At 41.6% G+C, this 19,442-nt stretch overlaps 1 protein-coding gene across 2 annotated transcripts; it reads left to right on the top strand.

Moving 5' to 3' along the window:
- Nucleotides 1-600: 600 nt before the first annotated feature.
- Nucleotides 601-19,154, top strand: NAAA (N-acylethanolamine acid amidase). Of its 2 annotated transcripts, none has more exons than XM_054688087.1 (11): nt 601-851; nt 1,488-1,655; nt 5,418-5,544; nt 9,330-9,420; nt 9,952-10,028; nt 11,199-11,371; nt 11,524-11,586; nt 12,811-12,877; nt 13,390-13,418; nt 17,207-17,284; nt 18,213-19,154. In XM_054688087.1, exons 1-11 carry the CDS (start codon nt 649-651, stop codon nt 18,214-18,216), a joined length of 1,080 nt encoding a protein of 359 aa, XP_054544062.1. In that variant the 5' UTR covers nt 601-648; the 3' UTR covers nt 18,217-19,154. The 2 variants fall into 2 exon arrangements, with proteins under 2 accessions (XP_054544062.1, XP_037385746.1); XM_037529849.2 differs by having other exon boundaries at nt 17,207-17,320.
- Nucleotides 19,155-19,442: the final 288 nt, after the last annotated feature.

Raw genomic sequence — 19,442 nt, 5'->3', positions numbered from 1 at the left:
GGGGTAAGGGTTCTGGTAGCTTCTTGGAGGGTAGAGCAGAGGATCCCCAGTGTCACCCAGGCCAGTCACCTAATTTCTCCAAAAGGCACATTTCTCATCAGGAAAACAGGAATGATTGATAGAACCTACTGAGCAAAAATACTTGGCACCTAACTGTTAGCTAACTTTTTTGCTTTTTTTTTTTTTTTAACTGCAAAGAGGTGTGAGTATTGAAAAGAAAAGGCTCTCCTGCCCATCATAAAAGCCAGTTAAAACTTTGAAGTATGCAAATATGAGCCAGACAGGCGGAAAGGGACAGGTCACTTTCTGCCATAGTAGAATTATCCTGTTACTCTTTGCTACTGAAAATCATTTCCTTAACCCCCTGCAGAACGCAGTTTACCCCGCAGGCCCACGTGGGTGGGACGGGGTGGGAAGTGCGGGGAGAAGCCAGGGGCTGGTAGTTCAAGCCCTGGCAGGGTTGAGAGCTGTGCGGGACTCAGGGTTGCGGCGCGGGACGGGGGTGACCAGGGTGCCGGTAGGCCAGGCCAAGTGCGGGCTCCACCTCCAGCTCGCCCGGCACCGCCCCAGCTCCTCCTGCACTTCCTCCTCGCGTGCTTCCCGGAGAGCGGGCCTCGCATCCTAACTGTGGCCTCGGGAGCCGTAGCCATGCTAACCGCAGGCCCGCGGGCGCGTCCGGAACTGGCGCTACTGCTGCTGCTGGCCGGCGCGGGGGTGTCTGCGGCCACCGACCCCCCGGCCCCGCCACTCTTCAACGTGAGCTTGGACGAGGCCCCGAAGCTGCGCTGGCTGCCGGTGCTGCGGCAGTACGACCCGGACTTCTTGCGCGGGGCGATGGAGAGCATTATGGGGTGAGCGCTGGCACTGGGGTGCGGGGCGGGGTCTTTAGAGACACCAGCAGCTGGGCGCGAGAGCCGGAAAGCCGAGACGCTCACTGCACAACGCGCTACAAACCAAGACTCATAACCCCTTCCCTCCCTTTGCGGCAGCCTTGCCCTGCACGCCAAGCCCCTCAACCCCGGCCTGTGGTGTGGGGAGGGGTTGCCTGGGACCAAAATACCAGGATTGCCTGGTATTTGTTGGCTGCTGTTCTGCAGCGTCGGCCTTGAGGGTGATCTGACGCGGCTGGTTTGGCTTTCGAACGGCTGTCACCAAAGGCACGCCCGTCCTGGTGCCATTCCGGACAGGGTGACAGCTGGAGCTGCGCTCCCAGCTACCTGGAAGGGGGCGCAGCCCACCCAACTCCTTGCAAGGCTCGCAGGCTTCCAAGCCCACCTCTCTGGGGACCACCCTCCTCGCCAGCCCTGCTTCTGACCCTCGGGGTTTTCTTTTTCCCTCCTGGACGTTGCAGATTGAATGGCTGTCAATTATCTTGGGGAGGCACCTAGGCTGCACCCTCGGGGGCCAAAGTCCTAGGTACCACTCCCCAAAGGCACACCCTAGCACCAGTTCGACCTGTAAACCCTTCACGACCTTGTCGTTTCTAGGGATAGGGTCCCCAAGTGGGTCCACGCGGTGATCCGAAAGACGACGGAGAAGGAGCTGGAGCACTTCGTGCCGCAGCCCTTCTTGGATGAGATCCAGGGCATGTGCAACTTCCTGAGCCTCAGCCTGGGCGACTGCCTCCTGGTGAACCTGGCCTACGAGTACACCGCGTGAGTGCCCCACGCCAGCGCCCTTCGCAAGGGCCTCGCCAGGGACTCCTGCCACTTCTGAGTGGGAGGAGACGTCCTATCTGTGTGGTAACAACTGGGTGGTGACCAGGCTGCCGGGAAACACCCAGCGCTTCTTTGCGTCTTGGTAAATCTGAGCAGCTACTGACAGGCTTAGAGAAGGAAAACTCTGACCCAATGCTGTTCCCTATGGGAAGCCGCTTTTTCTCCCTCTGTGGAAGCAAGCTTAGCCAAGGTTTCGCCATTTTGTATATCCTCCACCTTGATATGTTAGTCCTTGTCCAGCCGCATTCCGGAGATAGTTTCAGCAGTCACAACCCTCACTCCACTTGGTGACGAAAAAGCAGACCACCCCAGGGCAGTCCTATCCATAAATGGGACAGAATCTCTAACCATCCAATCAGTTTGAAACTGTAACTGTGCGCGCCAAAATGCCTTTGTAGTAGCCAATGAGTAATTGCCAGCTTCTTTCAAAATTCGCGCCACTCGTGACCCTATAATAGACCCCTGCTTCCTCTGTTCCGCGCTCTCGATATCTGCCACTGCGTTGGTAGGTGCCCTGAGCCCAGACTCCAGCCCGTAATAAACTCCCTTTTGCATTTGCATCAGCTGTCTTTGGATTCTTGGAGGCTATGTTCGCTGAGTCTGCTGATCTTGGGCACACCACCTCCTCCCCTCAGATATCACCCCTCCTTTTCCAATCTCTGCTCAGCAAGTACTTTTCCAGGATTTTGAAAACAAGCCCCATTCTCAGCTGGACCCTGTAGTTAACTCACTGACCTCTAGCTTTTAGATCAGGGACTGATCTTTGCCTTCATTCGACCCCCCTTCATTTTTTTTTTCCCCTGAACAAATCTGGGAACATTTAATCCATTAAGTTTTGGGTTTTTTTAAAAGATTTATTTATTTATTTATACAAGCACTGGGTACAGTCAGAAGCGCGGGAGGGTGAGAGAATTCACCAGAGACAGAGTGGGGAACAGAACAGGCAAACTGACCAAGAAATACACTGCTGAGGGGAGCAGTGGGCAGCAGGAGAGGTCCGCAGGCGCCATGTGGGACCCTCGCCAGCCAGCAGCCTGGGATCCAACCGGCGCTTCACAGCCCAGTGCTCAACCGCTGTGCCACCAGGGGAGGCCCTTAATCCATTAAGTTTTAAAACTTTATTTTAACAAGGTACCATGTTTCCATATTAACTGGAACAATTTATATCATTTCATACTTACTCATTTTTGCAAAGACAATATACATAAAGATATATATTTAATCATAAAAATGATCTATACTTTTAGGTTTGTTTGATAATACTTCTGATAAGGATCATGAGCATAGGAATTTTGCCTCTTCCAGAAAGATGTCATTTTATCTATGTTTATTTGGAGTTATATTGCAGGACACGAATTCCCTCAAGCATCTTTTTCTTGCAGCTGTCTTTTCCCATAGTTTCTTTTAACCAGGTTTCCTCTTCAGCACAAGGCCAGAGAGAAGTAGAAGAAACCTATAGATGTCAGCTTTCACAGTTTTTCTCTTGCCTTGTCACAGTTCAGACTAGTTGCTTCAGGACACTTGGTAGCAAGGAGACCAGTCTGTTGCGGGTTGTTGCTGTGTGCCCGTGTGTCAGGTTTCTGACAGATGTGATAAGTCTAGGAGCAGAGGAAACAGCTGGTATCTGAATATGACTTAAATGCTGGGTGAACAGTGCAGAACTAAGATAGGCATTATTGGCACAGTTTCTCTAGGCTAAAGAAGATTCCTGTGAGATTCCTGATGCTGCTTTCACAGCACTACCAAAGACAGGGACTACCATCTTGCCAGCCCATAGCTCCTGTGTTTATCCCCCCATGTTTGTCCTGGCTGGTGATTCTGACTCCTCTTGAGTCCATTCTGTCTAAAAGACGGGATCACAGGCACACTATCCTTGTGAACAGGGCCGGTCAGTATTTGGTACACAGAGGGGGCATCCTAAAATGTGGGCACAGAAGAGAAAGCAGTAGTGAGTGGTTGACCCCAGGCCAAATGCTAGAAGAGCCTGAAGTCTTTATGGCTTCCTAAAAGGTTCTGGAATTTAGAGAGGTTTGACTTGGTTCCTGCCATCAGGACATACTGTTTTGCCACCACAGCAACCTTATCTAGTATGCTTCATCGGGTAGATACTGACAGCTTCTGGCTTCCAAGCTATGATGAAAGAGTGAATTTTACTCTCTCTTGGCATCTTTCTGAGAATCTCTGAGCTAACAAGGTTAAGGAGCACAGTGCATGCCTCCCTCTTTAGAGGAATGTGTTAAGATACAACCTTGTTACAGTAAAGTGCTTTTCAGGTGAACCAAGTTCATTTTGCCATGCCTCATCACCTGCCCCCACCTTTTTCCTATTCTGACATGTGACTTTCTCAGTAAAAAACTCAGTTCTTATTTTCACTTCAACCTTTTGTTGGAGACACTAGTATTCAAGCAGATAAAAGCACGAGTTCTAATAAGAACGTTCTAACTTTTGAATTTGATATAAAGGTATATATTGAATCACCTGACAATACAAATCACCATCTTAAGTCATTAGCATTAACAAAGGAAATGTTTGCTCTCATTTCTGAGATAAAGCTTTTTGAATCAGAGTAAAATTAGCTATCCTTTTTGGAGCCTTCTGGGCATGAGGCTCTGGGGATGGTGTTAACTGCAGTGATGACCAAACCTCAGAGACCACAACTTGCCAAAAGCCAGGTGGATGGTGAGTGGTTAGAGTTGCTTCTAAAAAAACCTCATGTCCCCATTGCAGTGCTTCTCCCAAAGCCGGGTTGCCGCTCACACTGTGGGTTACCTCATGCTAAAATATTTGGGCATGACACAGAAGATTATTGTTTGTCAAACTGAAAAACCACCATCAACAGAGAGACTGAAGACTTGGCCTTAGCTGTTCCTAATGTTTTATGAGTGCCTCTCTTTTCATGAACTTTTGGAAGTTCAGATCAGAAACCTTGGGAAAAAATTAAAACCTGGCCAAGATTCCTTTTTTAGACCAACAAAAAATTAAGTTACATATTCTCCTAATTATAAAATTTTCCTAATTATAAAATAATTTTCTAATTATAAATTTTTTCACATAGTATTATGTATTTTTCAGAGAATATGGGCATTCAAATGAATTTATTAAGCCCCTTCTTTTTTTTCCCCTCAAACTTCTTCTCTCTGTCTGGGAGTTCTGAAAATATTCCTTTCTCTTATTTGTTCTCTGCGAGGAGCTCTAAGGGGGACAGGAAAAATGCCTCAAAGACCCTAAAAGGTTGACCACTTTCCCAAGGAGACAAAATGAAATATTTATGAAACAGAATGGTTTAGTGCTATTGTACTTGCTCTGAGACGTTCATAGGAGAGGTGAGCTTGAGCTAGCTTTGAATGATCTATTAAGGAGACTTCATACTACCAAGCTGAGGAATAAGCAGAGTTTACTGATATGGCTGAACCCAGAATGGTCAATTGCAGATTTGGATTTAGGATGAAATCCTCGTTCAGTGTATTCATGATGTCATGTGTGCTGAGGGTGAAAACCTAGTAACACTGGACAAACACCAAAGAGTTGTGTCCAGTTGTACTTTACATATTGAATTTTGAATCCATATTCCTGCACAAGGATTATAAAGCAGGCGTTCATTATCAGGAAGAGAAGCTTTTACTTAATTTTAAAACTAAAACATTCATTTTCTTCTTTCTTATTTTTTCATCATTCACCTTTGACTTTTTCTCTTTTTAGGTTCTGCACTAGTATTGTGGCTCAGGACTCCAATGGTCACATTTACCACGGCAGAAATCTGGATTATCCTTTTGGGACTCTCTTACGCAAGATGACTATGGATGTGCAGTTCCTAAAGAATGGGCAGGTATTATAGTCCATATGGTAAAAAGATACAGAAATCAGAGAGACTTGCTAATGCAAGTGACCCATCCTTTGGATGTCCTGTTACTTAAGTATGTTCTCAGTTTAAGATACTGAAAAAAATAAATAAATAAAACAAATTCCTTCAAAAATAAAACCGGAAGACAGGTTTGCATCAATTATACTTAGAGAAAGAAGCATCATTTATTATTTTTATTGAGTATCTGCTTAATAAGGTCAATAAGTATTCCTTAGGGAATTCTGGGGAGGGGGGCGGGGTGGAGGAGGGAGCTATGATCAGTTCTCCACTTATGACAGTGAGTAGTCCCCCCTGTATTCTCTTTTCTCCCGTGTTCTGGAATAGGGTATGTTGCCAAATGGCTAGTAACACCCAGCTTTGGGTCTGCCAGTCCTGGGTTTGAATCCTACCCCTATTATTTGATTTCTTTGTTAACTTGAGAAATAACTTAAACCTATTTTGATTGACCCACGTCATGCTCTTATATCTGATATTTTAAAAATTACACTTGGGGGGGGCGGGGGGCCTCCCTTGTAGTGCAGGGGTTAAAGTCTCAGTGCTATCAAGCTATCAGCAGCCACTGTGGGTGAAAGTTTGATCCCCAACCAGGGAGCTAACCCACATGGCGCAGCAGACCTCTCCTGTCTTGCCGGTTGGTTGTTCCCCTCAGCAGTGTATTTCAGTCAATCCACCTGTTTTGCTCCCCCTCTGTCTCTGATGAACCCTCTCATACCCCGCACCTCTGGCCTACATCCTAGTTCTCATATGCATAAATAAATAAAAATAAATCTTTTTTAAAAATTACACTTAGATGATTTTATTTTCATCACAGTACCTTTAAAAATATAATATAACATGTACATTGTCACAGGTTAGACAGTAAATGCTTAAAGAGATAGTATTAATCATGTCCATTAAGTTGCTGTGAAATGAACAGAGCATGCAAAAGCCAGATTTTGACTTTGGGGAACAGTGCTGAAGGACAAGAACTGTATTTTGTTTGTTTTTTGCACAGAGGTTGAGTTACAGAAACTAAAAGCTCACTAAATACTCATTTGTTCATCTGCTTTTACAAACAAAAACTTTTTCTTATAAAAATTTAAACAATACAGAAATGTTTAAAGTGAAGCTTTCTCCCTTTACAATTTCATTCCTTATTTTTACCACTACTAAAAATTTAGTTTACGGCAGAAGTATCACTTTAATAATGGTTTCAAGTGGTGATAATGACATAATATAAACACATAATATATTATGACAGGAAATCTGCTAAAGTGTTAGCAATTATTGCTGAATAATGAGGTAATGATTATTTTTATTTACTACTTTATGCTTTTCTCTGTTGTCTACAGTGAGCAAAAATTCTTATAAGTGGACAAAGACATATATATAATAAAATTAATTACTTCACCTCTCTCTCTAGAACTCACCATAACAGTTGTTGCTTCATTTGTTTCTGTTTATCATGGAACTCCCGTGAGAAATAGCCCATTGGTGTGGCTTTATTCTCAGTGCTCAGGTTATTTTTACCAGATTTCAGTTTGCACTTGGGTATTGTTTTTCTACTGAGGGCTCATGGCCAATACATTGTTTTGCTAAATTAAGAGCAAGTTATCCACAAAATAACTACTGTCTTACTTTTGTGTCATGTTCATTAATTTAAAAAATATTTTCAAATTTAAGGCCACATTTGAGCCTCAAGGTAGCCCTATGAGGCAGGTACAAGACTTGTTTTCCAGATGAAGGAGAGTTCCAGAGACCACCTTTTCCAAACCACATGGGAAAAATATGACAGAGGTGGGAACAACCTAGACTTTCAGCTCATAACAGTTTTCTTCCACAAAATGTAGCCTTAGCTATAAATTAGAGTCTTTTGCCACAGCTAAGGGTTTGTCAGTATTAACTGTCTTGCAAAGGACAAGCATTTAGAAATACAGTTTTTCAGAGCTGCTAGATACAATACCTTACAAATTATATCTTCTGCTTATGCTTTATATCTTGGAAATTATAATGTGAATTTGATTTTGATAATTTGAATTTGTTCAGTATCATGTTGGTGATAGTAACATGAGGGTCAGCATATCATTCAAATGAAGTGAATATACGATGTACATTTTATAAAGACCTTTGCAGCAAGATAGATTTATTTCCATTTTATTTCAGAAAATGGAAATGTGGTGCTTCTATAGAAAGCCCTATTTGAGTCTAGGAGGAAAGGTCATTTATACCTAACATCTGAGGTATATATAGACAATGGATACTATTCAGCCTAAAAAAAGAAATCTTACCATTTTTGACAATATGGATGGAACTTGAGAGGATTATTCTAAGTGAAATAAGTCAAAAGAAGAAATACAAATACTGTATGATTACACTTATTGTGAAATATACAGAAAAACAATTAAACAAGCACAGCAATAACAAACCCTTAAACTCTGCCAACAAAATGGTGGTTACCAGGGAGGTAGAGCTAGGAGGGGGTAGCTTGGTGGTAGACAGGGACTGGACATTTGATGGTAGGTGTGGTGTGACATGTGCAGTCACTGAGGTGAGAAACTACACACCTGAAACTTATACAGTGATGTAAACTAATGTTACCTCAATAAACATAAATAACTACAGTGGAGAATAGCACAGAAAGTGTTAAGTAAAAAAAAAAAAAAGAAGGCACTACATTTCTTCCTTAAATTTTTCACTTTAAATTATTTGTACAACCACATGAGGCAGAAATAAATAAGTAAATGAAAAAAGGTTGTGACTTAAGATTCTGTTTTCTAAGAAAAACATTAGCTTAGGTCTATTTCTCAAAATATAAAGGTATTAATTAACCTTTATCAAACAGCATGAGCCCGGCACTGGTTGATTTTTTGTTTTGTTTGAGTTTTTGTTTTGTTTTTGATTTTGAGTTTTGTTTTGACTCTGAGTTAAATTTTTCTCCTCAGGGTGATAAGTGGTTGTTTTGCAATCATTAGCACTCACTCCCTTAATTTATGAGATAACTCATGAGATAACTCTGAGGATTTCATTAAATGAAAGATGTATGCAAACTAATTTATAGATGTTGAAAATTTTAATATGATTTAATATGATTGCTACTAATAAAAAGTCTTGTGTTTTCTCTTATAAGACTCATAATGTTTATTTCTTTAACCAAGCTGACATAAGTTTTTAAATCTAAGCCTTTTTGCTACTTCCCGAGTGGGGTTTCTTGCTCATCTTTGTGTATGGACCCCTTTGGTGAAATCTATCATTCCCTTTTCAGACTAATGCTTTATAAATACATTTTTAAAAATGCACAAGTTTATAGAGAAAATCAGTTCTGTTGAAATAAAGCCATTCAATACTACACTTTTTCTTAATAGTAAAATTTACCAGTGGGTCTAATAACTACCATGATTTCAGAGTAGTGATAAATGTGAGTGGTATATCCCATGCAGATAACAGGTTATTGCAACAACTATTATGTAAATGTGAATCACATAGAAGTGTGAATTCCACTGGTGGTGGAATCACCAACAGGGACCTTTTTTTCCCGTCCAAGATGGATGGGAATTCTATCCCTTGACCCCCCCCCCCGCCCCGCCCCAAGGTTAAGCCTGAATTCTATCCCCTGATCCCCAAAGTTAAGCCTTCTAGAAGACTGTTTCACAGTTTTTATCCTTTTTTGTTGGATCAAAGAAGAAAACATCCATGAAGCTGTGGCAAAACAGGTGCTTTCAATGTGCATTTGTTTGGAATGGTAAAATGACACTTTTTTCTCTTGATTTCAGGTTGCATTCACAGGAACCACTTTTATTGGCTATGTAGGATTATGGACTGGTCAGAGTCCACACAAATTTACAATTTCTGGTGACCAACGAGGTAATCAAAATGAGCTAAGTATATTTAAGCAGTCTCTCTATTGAGTTTTATTCAAAAACTTCCTTCACTCACCCAACAGAACATGTAGAAGAACACCTACTCTCTACATGGCAGGGACTTCCATTCCAGTGGGGGGAGATATTGCCTGGATTAATTAATGCAATAATTTCCTTTAACATAATTATTAACATACTGTTTCCAGGCATAGAACATTCTGCTTTCAAAACCCAAGTAAATATCTGCATATTTTTGCTAGCTGGAAGATCGTATTTGCTTATTGTATATATGTGTGTATGTATATATGCATTACATATAACACGTTTTATTCTTGTATATAAAACATTTTTATGGTTGCTATGAAATTAGAACTTAATCTTTGAAACCGGATCATAGTAAAATCACTCTTCATCTACTAACCTTTCTTTCTTTCACCTTGTACTATGGGAAAGAAAAAAAATTGAAGGAATTTTTTAAATGGCACCTGGGCAGTGATTTGTGTATCCACTTAGTGTTCCTTCCTCATTTCTGCAGATAAAGGCTGGTGGTGGGAGAATATGGTTGCTGCCCTTTTTCAGAAAAACTCACCAGTCAGCTGGCTTATTCGCACTGTGAGTATATTTACCAGGGAGTTCAGCGCACCCTAACTTCATCCTTCAAACTGTTGTGATGCTCTGTGTCACTTAACACTGTTGTTTTTAATTTAAGAAACTCCTGCAAAGAATAAGCATCTAAAGGCTTGCAAAATGGGTATCAATCTTTGGGATAATAAGTATCAAACCTTTGCAAGTAAGTGTCAAAGATAAAGTTGGAGACTAATTGAAGAGCTAATGACAGATTTCAATCAGTAGCATGATATTGCTATAGGGAGAAGTATCCAGAATGAACTGAACTCAACTTTGGTTTCTGGAGAGGTTACTCAAGTTTTGAAGGAAGAATGAGAGGACAGGGAGGGGCTAACTCTACTGGGGATATTCTTGAGTGGAGCAGCTTGAGGAGGAAGCACATGTAAAAGCTGAAGGTTTGGGAAGTGATTCCCTTAACTCCCCATACCACAGACCTTTGGAAGCCTTCATGAATCCCCACAGAATCTGAGAATTTGTTAAGTCTCTGCTCTAATGTAGTATGCTCTTTATCCCCAAGCCATTGACAAACTATTCCATCAAACTAGAACTTTCTTCCCATTCCCAGTCTGCAGACACCACTCTCACCTGTCTTTGACCTGATATCAAGTGACATCTGCCTGGGAAATGCTTCCTCTGATGTCCTGGGTGAGGCCATTTCCTGCTGTGACTTCCATAGACTCTCCTTCCCCTGTGTGGACACTGTATGTCACAACTGAATACTGAATTTCCTGTTACCCTTGGAAATTTGGAAAGAACGAGGCCAAATCAGTCATATTCACTCACTACTCTGTCCCCACACTAGCATGGTGTCTAGCACCGTAACAGGTATTCAAGAAATACCTGTTGAAAGGACAGATGAATGAAGAGCCACCAAGTGTCATTTGTGAGGGTGACCTGCCTAGAAAGCTCTCAGTCCATGTTTAATGAGCCAGGCCTAGGACTTGTCGACAGTTCTTCCCTTTTGTGAGTTCTGTTGTTGGCTCCCCACTGAGGTTTCATCCATATCAGGAGTCCTGGTGACAAGAGGTGAGGTCAGAGCAGTTCAAGATTATAGTCATAGCTTAATATATCAGGAGAATGTGCTATGGACCATTTGTTCATCAATAACTATTGTGTCTGATGACGTTAATGATGAAGATTTGTCTTCCTGTTCAGACCCTGAGTGAATCAGAAGACTTTGAAGCAGCTGTCAACAAATTGGCCAACACTCCCCTTATTGCTGATGTCTACTACATTGTTGGGGGCGTATCCCCTAAGGAGGGAGTGGTCATCACAAGGAACAGGGGTGGCCCAGCAGACATTTGGCCCCTAGATCCTTTAAGTGGAGCGTGAGTAGAATCAGAGACTCCCATCATTTTGCGTCAATAATCCTTTTTTTTAAATTTGTGAAACTGGAGGTATTTTTTTATTTTTATATATTTCTTCCTTAGCTCTGTCCCAAATGACCCTGGATAAGACAAGATGATGTGCTCTGTTGTAGGTGGTTCCGAGTTGAGACAAATTATGACCACTGGGAGCCACCACCTAAGAGAGATGATCGAAGGTAGGTCTCTGGACACTTTGTGGCTTGTAGTGTTTTCTTGTGGTCAGAAGAATGTGCCACTTCTATTGATATTACAGAAACTGGAATTGGCTATAGATGCTAGCCCCTCCCAGGAAATGTACCGTGGCTCCCTTGCCAGTGCCTTGGCTGGAATGGAGAATGTCGTGTGTGGTGAAGAGCAGTAGGAAAGCCTCTTGGCAGTTGGTTGGATGGTGGGGGGTTCAGACCCCAGGTTCAGGAGCTCTGGATCCTACTACCAGCCTTGTAAGGTTCACAAGATGGCCTCTTGGGCCTCTGTTTACCTATCTGTAAAAGAAAATGTTAGAGCAAAATTCATGGTTTTCTATGCCAGATTTTTTGGGAAGAAAGACATTTCTTTTAATAAGTGAATAAACCAGTTGTGGGCTGTCATTTACCCTTTTGATTCTGCAAATTCTCTAGTTGTAAGTCAGTGTGTCCCTGAACAGCAGGTAGTACTCCACAGGAGTCCCCACTTATCCATGGTTTCAGTTACTCATGGTCAACCAAGATTTAAAAATATCACCTACAATAAGATAAGTTGAAGGAGAGACCACATACAACTTTTACTACTGCAGTAGATTGCTGTGATTATTCTATTTTATTGTTGTTAACCTCTTACTATGCCTATTTTATAAATTAAACTTCATCATAGCTATAGATGTATAGGCAAAAACAGTATACACAGTTGATCCTTGAACAAATTGAACTACATGAGTCCACTTACATGGGGATATTTTTCTTTCTGCAGTTTGGCATTTACAGATTCAACCAACTGCAGATGCAGAACTGGTTAATGGAGTTATACGTGGGTTTTCAACTGTGCAACTACATGGGGGTTAGTGTCCCTTAACCCCCAAATTTTGGTGGGTCGGCTGAATAAGGTTAAGTACAGGCCACAATTTTAGGCATCCACTGGGGGTCTTGGAATGTATCCCCCTGGGATTAATGGGGGACTGGTATATTTCCATGTGCCTTTACTGCCCCGATTATTCAAATCTACAGCAAAACAATGGCTTCGCTTGACTGTTAAATTAACTCCACCATGGTCACCTGGGTCTAGGTAGAAAATTTGTTTGTAAGCCAGAGTCTGTTTAGGGGAACGTGAGAGCATAAAGTCAGGCTCCACATTGTGCCTCCCGAAATAAGAGCTGGGGGTGTAGGGTTTCCTGATGTGCCAAGTGACATTGATCTTTGTTCTTATAGAACACCTGCTATCAAAGCCCTTAATGCCACGGGGCAGGCAAACCTCAGCCTGGAGGCCCTTTTCCAGGTAACTTGCAAGGCATGGCCAACTTTGACCCAGGATGTTTGCTGTCTTTGTCAACAGTGTTTAAAAAAAATTCCTCCTTGAGGGGAGGGATTGGGGTCAAAATGGGGGAGTTGCAATTGTATGGGGAATATAAAAATAAAATTTATTATTAAAAAAAAATAAGCCAAAAAAAAAAAAATTCCTCCTTGAAATCCAACAAATGTGGTAAATGAAACTATTAGTTTTTTGTAATCTAATTGCAAACTTAAAAAAAAAATCACATTTTCAAACTTGTTTGTCAATATTGATTAAAGTATTCGTCTTTAGCTGAATGTTTCTGCACGTTAAAAATAAGACACAACTGTAATATAAAGTCTTTGTTTAAAAGAGAAAAGAAAAAGGATTCAGGTGTCTGTGATTCTGTGTTCTTGAGATACACAAAGGTGCTAGTTATTTTGTTCCTACAGATATTCTACATGTATTTCTTCTACTTTTTGAAAGTGTCTATAATATGGTTTTTTTTTTGTATGCAGGTTTTGTCAGTGGTTCCAGTTTATAACAAGTAAGTGATGTTAAACACATCTGTTCATCCTTCACCACAAAATGGTCTCTCTCTCTCTCTGTCTGTCTGTCTGTCTGTCTCTCTCTCTCTCTCTCACACACACACACACACACACACACACACATACACACATACTGCAGGGGCCTGAGGGTGCCTGTGGAGCAGATTTTCTCGGTGTTGTGGATACAGGAGTGAAGAAAACAAAGGTCTCTGCTGTCCTGGGACTATCTATCATTCTGCTGGGGGAGGAGGGAAGAGAGGAGAGGGACCAACAAACACAACAAACAAATATATCATAAGTCAGGTGAGAAGTCCATGAAGAAAAACAAAGGTAAAGCTGATGGAAAGATCTGGAAGGAGGACTCTGACATGCCCATTCCTAATCATTCCGGCAGTGGAACTGGTTGTGAGCAACTTCATTACTCTCTGTTAGAACTAAACTTTAGACATTGTTCCCAGGGAGCTCCTGCTATCTCCACACTTGTTCTACAGAAAATTCAGTGTCAAAGTTGATTTCTCTTTTTAGCCCGTGCCCATGGTAGTGGTAGCCTCCTGTGAGCAACCATTTTTCTATTTATAGCCTATAATTTTACCCCTGTACTTTTCTGGGGTGAAGTGCTGGGCTGTGTGTAGGTACCCCACCACAGAAAGCCCTTAGTTAAACTTGAAAAACCACAAGCCCCCACAGGAAGTTCAAGGTCACCATCACAGCAAAACTGAATAGATCAATAGCTTCTCTCCTCCTCCTGCTCAAGGTATTGCCTGATCCAGATCATTAAGCCTGCAGACACCTCCTTTTGCTTAGTGAGAGAGGATTTAATTTATAAAAGAGGAAACATCTGCAAATAAATAGTTTTATTTCTACTCCTTCGATAAATTCTGAAACCCACCATATCCTATTTCCTCATTATCCTCACTTCTGCTTTCTCCAAGGCAAAAATTTCAAAAGAATATTCTTAAAGAAATAGCCTAACAGAAAAAAAAAAAAACCTCAAAAGTGACTTTAGTTTTAAATACCTAGTTGATTTTTTTAAAATGATTCTATTTTACACAAATACAAAATAGTAGTTTTGCTGATAGCTTCTAGAATAACTTTTGTTTTGGGTGCTTTATGATTCTTGGATATGATATTTTCAAAATGGGGATTTTGTTTGTTTTGCTTTTTATTTTCACATTGTACTATAATAGGAATGTATCTGCAAAATATCTGGGAGATTTTGAGTGGCCTAATAAAAAGATTAATACTAAAAAAAACTCATTCCATGAACAATATATTCTAGCTGCCAAATACAGAAAAGTACACTAGCCAATCAGTATTTTATCACTCTTAACAAATAAGCTATTTTGGATAATAAGTGATATTCTAGTAAACTAGCTCTTTGGAGCAGAAAACCAACAACTGTCCCTCTCCCTACCCCCCAGTGTGTAGCATTTATTGATGTTAGCGGTGTAAATGAAGTTGGTTTGGAGAGGTCCTGGGTTCAGAGAGCTGGACCCTTGGGTTACCGCTGGGAAAAGGTTTACCAGAGTTCCCCTTTCAACGGCACTGGCACATGTCCCAGGCAACAGAGGCATAGTTATATCTAAAAGGGCAGGTTTATTATAAAAAGAGAGAGAAGACTAAAGGAGATTTGCATAGACACAGGCAGGCAGAAAGGGTTGCCTCCAAACGGGACGAATTTGCTAAAAGAGAGGCCTGCAGAGTCACAGGTGGGGGACCTGGGAGGAGAGCTGCCCCCACTGCTTTGCAAAGGAAGGTCAGTGAGGAGAAGCACCTGCATAAGCTCAGGTGGGCAGGAGGACAGCTGCTGTTGCCCCTCGCCAGTGCAGAAATTGTGCTGATAGAGCCTTTTTCTCTTTGGGAGGGGCTCATCCCTTTGTGAAGTTAACATTTGTTAAATTAATCAGTTCTAGCTGTGACTAGGTTGATTTGTAAGGACCAGAGATTCTGCACTGGCATTCAATATCCACATCCTACCTCTAGTCTGTGCTGCCTGATACTTTCTATAGCATCTGATACTGGTGCCTAAGGAGTTTTCATTTCTATAGCTGGTTTAACGACTATATTAATCACTTCTACCCTCACCTCCAGCTTTTGGCCTGTAAGCCAGATTTCTGGTCTCGTGGAGCCTCTTTTTCAAATTGTCTACTCTTAATCTCCATCATAAATACTCCCACCTGGTCTATAGCAAGCTTACTGATGGCCCTGGAGCTTCCTGCATATTTCACAATTGACTCTTAGCAGCCGTAGGGGCCAATTCCAACATGCCATTTACTGCTCCAGAAGTGCATACTTTTGCCTCTTCATATTCATTTAAAAATAGGGATTAAACACCTATTTGTGTTCTTATAGTTACATAAATTTTAAATATATCTATAAAAATTAGTGTTACAATAAAATAGTTATGTTTATTTTAATAAAGCATTTTTTATGCTCATGAACAACCCCTGTCATTTTAAATAGCTGTATTGAGGCCAATTGAGTGATAATTGAACTACGTATTCTCGTTGCTTGTTTTTCCAGTGTTAAAATTCTGAAATAAACATATTGCACATTTCTTTCATTGCTTTTGGATTATTACCCTTAGCTGAAATCCCTGAAGATGAATGAGTGTAAAGTTAGGGATGTTAAATGGCATCTGCTATGTTTTGTCAAAATAGAATTGTTAGAAGAAATTATAGTTTACCAAATAGCATTTTCCTTTATCATATAACCTCCTCTAATGTATAATTGAAAATGCAGGCAAAACTGCATTTAACTAACAATCATCACTGAGTCAGAATTAACAGATTCCTGAATCTCAGGCTGGTTAAGTATAGTGATTACCTTCAAGTGGGGTAGTTTGTCAAGTTACTCTAAATCTGGAGACACATTCGCTGTTTGTTGCCCCCTTGTGCTGTGCTACAAAATTGCACCCACCTGCAATTAGCATCCTCTGTTGGGGCGTTGTGCAAAGAAAATAATGATGGAGAGTAGAATTATGACTATGTGCAGTCAGGTGTACGGCTCAGCTGTGGGGCCCAGGGCTACTAATTCTGCCTATTCTTGAACAACTTGGCTCCTGATGCCTTGAGCAAGCACCCCAACTGGTGCTGAGAATGATGAAGCTGAAGGTAGTGAAGGGAAGGAGGCTCAGTGTGTGTGTGTGCACGTGTGTGCTCTCCTGCACTCAAGTTCTTTAGTCTATTGCTCTGCAGAAAGATGAACAATGTACTTTTCATCCTTACAGCTGAGCAGGTGAGTCCCCAGTCTTGATCTCTGCCCTTCAGAGACCCTACTCTGACTCTCCCTTGTTATTAGCAATGCTTTGGGCCAGAGGCATTTGCCCACCCAGAGTCTGGCCCCAGGCTCCAGGAATTCTCAGCCTGAATGTGCCAAGTCCATTTCTGGGGCCTGTGTGGTCCACGTCCTTAGCTGGTGTTCTGACAGGGTATGCAGACTGGACTCACGTGGAGCCTATATTCAAAGGCTGAGATGTCCACACGTGCAGCTTATGCGGCCCAGAGGGGTGAGGGCCAGTTTTGGTGCTTCCTCACTGCCGCAGCATGGAACTCTGAGGAGTCTGAGAATTTTGAATTTGAATGTGGCCTTTTTCAGTGTTGTCAAAATAGAAGGAAAGAGCACTTTCACTGTGTGATAAATTGGTTTATAAATTTTAACTATTCTGACAGGTGGGGAGCCAGCTATATTCCCATCTAAGGTCACATGTGAGGGAAGGGCTTGGTATTTTTTCCTTTGGAATTTAGGGAAATGATATGTATATAAAAGTTACTCTCATTATTTTCAGAGACACAATTTATACAACAGTGATGAGCGCTGCCAACCCGGACAAATATATGACTAGGATCAGACACCTGGGTAAAAGGTGAGAAGAAGATTGAATTCACCCGTGCTAGGAAAGGTTTGCTGATGTTTATTGTTCTTGAGGGTTTGTGGGTGGTTTTTCTTTTTTTTCAGGATGGGAGGAGGGTGCTGATATTTCTCATAGAAAATGTCAGTGACCTTAACATTTGTACATATACAATATTCTCACCAGTCTCTGGCATAGGACTGTCATTTGTAGCTGATTGATGTCACTATTATTTCTGTTGAGTTGTTATGTGAAAAACAATCTAGTGTCTAGTGCCCTGTGCCCTTATTAAAACCTACTCTTTTTTTTTTTTAAAAGATTTATTTATTTATTATACAAGCACTGGGTACAGTCAGAAACGTGGGAGGGTGAGAGAATTCACCAGAGCCAGAGCGGGGAACAGGACAGACAGACTGACGAAGTACACTGCTCAGGGGAGCAGCAGGTGGCAGGAGAGGTCTTCTCGCCATGTGGGACCCTCGCCCAGCAGCCAGGGATCGAACCGGCGCTGCAGAGGCTGCGGGCAGCTTCGCAGCCAACGCTCAACCACTGTGCCACCAGAGGAGGCCATAAAACCTACTCTTGGGGCAAGATGTCATTTTTTTACATACATGGCGGGGAAATGGTAGTGAGACTTGGTAATGGTGAGGCAGGCCCCGCACCTTTGTAGCAAAAGAGTATTGAAGGCAAAGGACACTTAGAGAATTTTTCAGGCATCAGGGACACCATAGGTGAGAATAAGGACATGAGGAAAAATCAGGGGTCTTCTCTCCCTGAAATCGAATCTTCTAGGCAACCACCTGCTTATAGGACACCTTTACTAATTGCAAGGACCTTTCTGGAGTTTGTAAACCTGGTCTGATGTTTTGGTTATTAACATGTCATGGAATGTTAAAAAGCAGTGCTTGAATTAAATGCATTATTTTTTTTTCTCCCTTTACAGGTGATTTTTTTTTTTTAATGAAGTTCTTGAAGTGCTGCCCTTAAAAGACAAAATATGGTGAAAGGATTGTGTTTAATGAACAATACAGGCACATTCCCCATTAAATGTTTTGGCCTTGTGAATTAGGGCTGGGAAATCGTTTTTGTAAAGTGAGTAATAGAGCTGTATACTCATTTCCTCTGTGGTTTGCGTCTCCCTCTCTGAGCTGCTATCCTGGCTTGAACAACTCAAGATAATTGATCTCAGAGGTCAAGCCAGATCCTTGGGCTTAGTTTCCAGCTTCTCATGATAATATAGAGCGATGTTGTCATACCTCAACCTCAGAAATGAGCAGGCAAGACCTCTTTGTTCATTATAAAGAGCTTCTGAAAGTCAGGAGTCAAGTAAAATGATTGTTCTAAAAGAAACGGAGAACTCTCCTGTGAATAGAGCTGTTGGAATGTTTGTTAATCTGACCTTTGATCACAAAGTTCCATGTGAATGGTTTCTTACTTTTTATTATTTTTCTGATGCCTTGTAAAGAAAATGGATGGACCTTTTTCTAAATAGCTACTTTCTTACTGATTTTGAAAGCAATATGGAACCAACTTATTTCTAGTTGTCACTTATCAGCTAACAACATGTTGAAAGATGTTGGCAAGGAGAATAAACAAATTTTCCAAGCTATTTAGTGTTATGTTTTCCCTACATTCTTACCCTTGAAGTTGTGTGGTTCTGAAGAGCAGTCTTGAAGAAGCAGTTCTCTTAGCAGTTATGTCAGGATTCAAAGAAGTGCATAACTACTTTGCAGCACTTGATTTTTTTTCATGTTTCATATGAAAGAAACTCTTTGAGAATGAGGTAAGAAAAGGTTCAAAGCGTGAACAAAGGAGTTGATTGGATGTTCTTGGTGAGTGTACAGAAGAAAAATGGAATATCTAGAGGGAAATGTTAGCCAGGTACTGATCACCCCTGCCCCATATTCTGCACACCTCTCTAGTGGCCCAGAATATTTTTGTTTCTTCTGGGACAGTGTTGCATAAACACTGTTCAAGTTCTGTCATCCAATGCCCTCTTAAAAAATCAAACATCACAAGTCATTTCTTCTTGCCAGATACATTATACTGCAGGTGAGACTAGAAATTTCAAAACAGTAGTCACATTACATTCCTGTTTTCCTAAAAGTATGTCGTGTTGTTTCGCTGGAAATTTGGAGAATACCCTAATTTTAACCAATAAATTAAAGGCATT

Source organism: Talpa occidentalis, unplaced genomic scaffold (genome assembly GCF_014898055.3).
Source record: "Talpa occidentalis isolate TD23 unplaced genomic scaffold, MPIMG_talOcc4v2.1 talOcc4.6, whole genome shotgun sequence".
NCBI lineage: Eukaryota > Metazoa > Chordata > Mammalia > Eulipotyphla > Talpidae > Talpa > Talpa occidentalis.
Note: the sequence above shows the minus strand (reverse complement) of the source record. Positions and strands in the feature narration are given on the sequence as shown.

Bases quoted from the DNA above. Each gene is read 5' to 3' on its own strand.
- NAAA (XM_054688087.1), top strand. From the start codon at position 649: ATGCTAACCGCAGGCCCGCGGGCGCGTCCGGAACTGGCGCTACTGCTG. The intron at 852-1,487 runs GTGAGCGCTGGC...TGTCGTTTCTAG, and splicing joins GCGATGGAGAGCATTATGGG to GGATAGGGTCCCCAAGTGGG. The intron at 11,372-11,523 runs GTGAGTAGAATC...GCTCTGTTGTAG, and splicing joins CTAGATCCTTTAAGTGGAGC to GTGGTTCCGAGTTGAGACAA.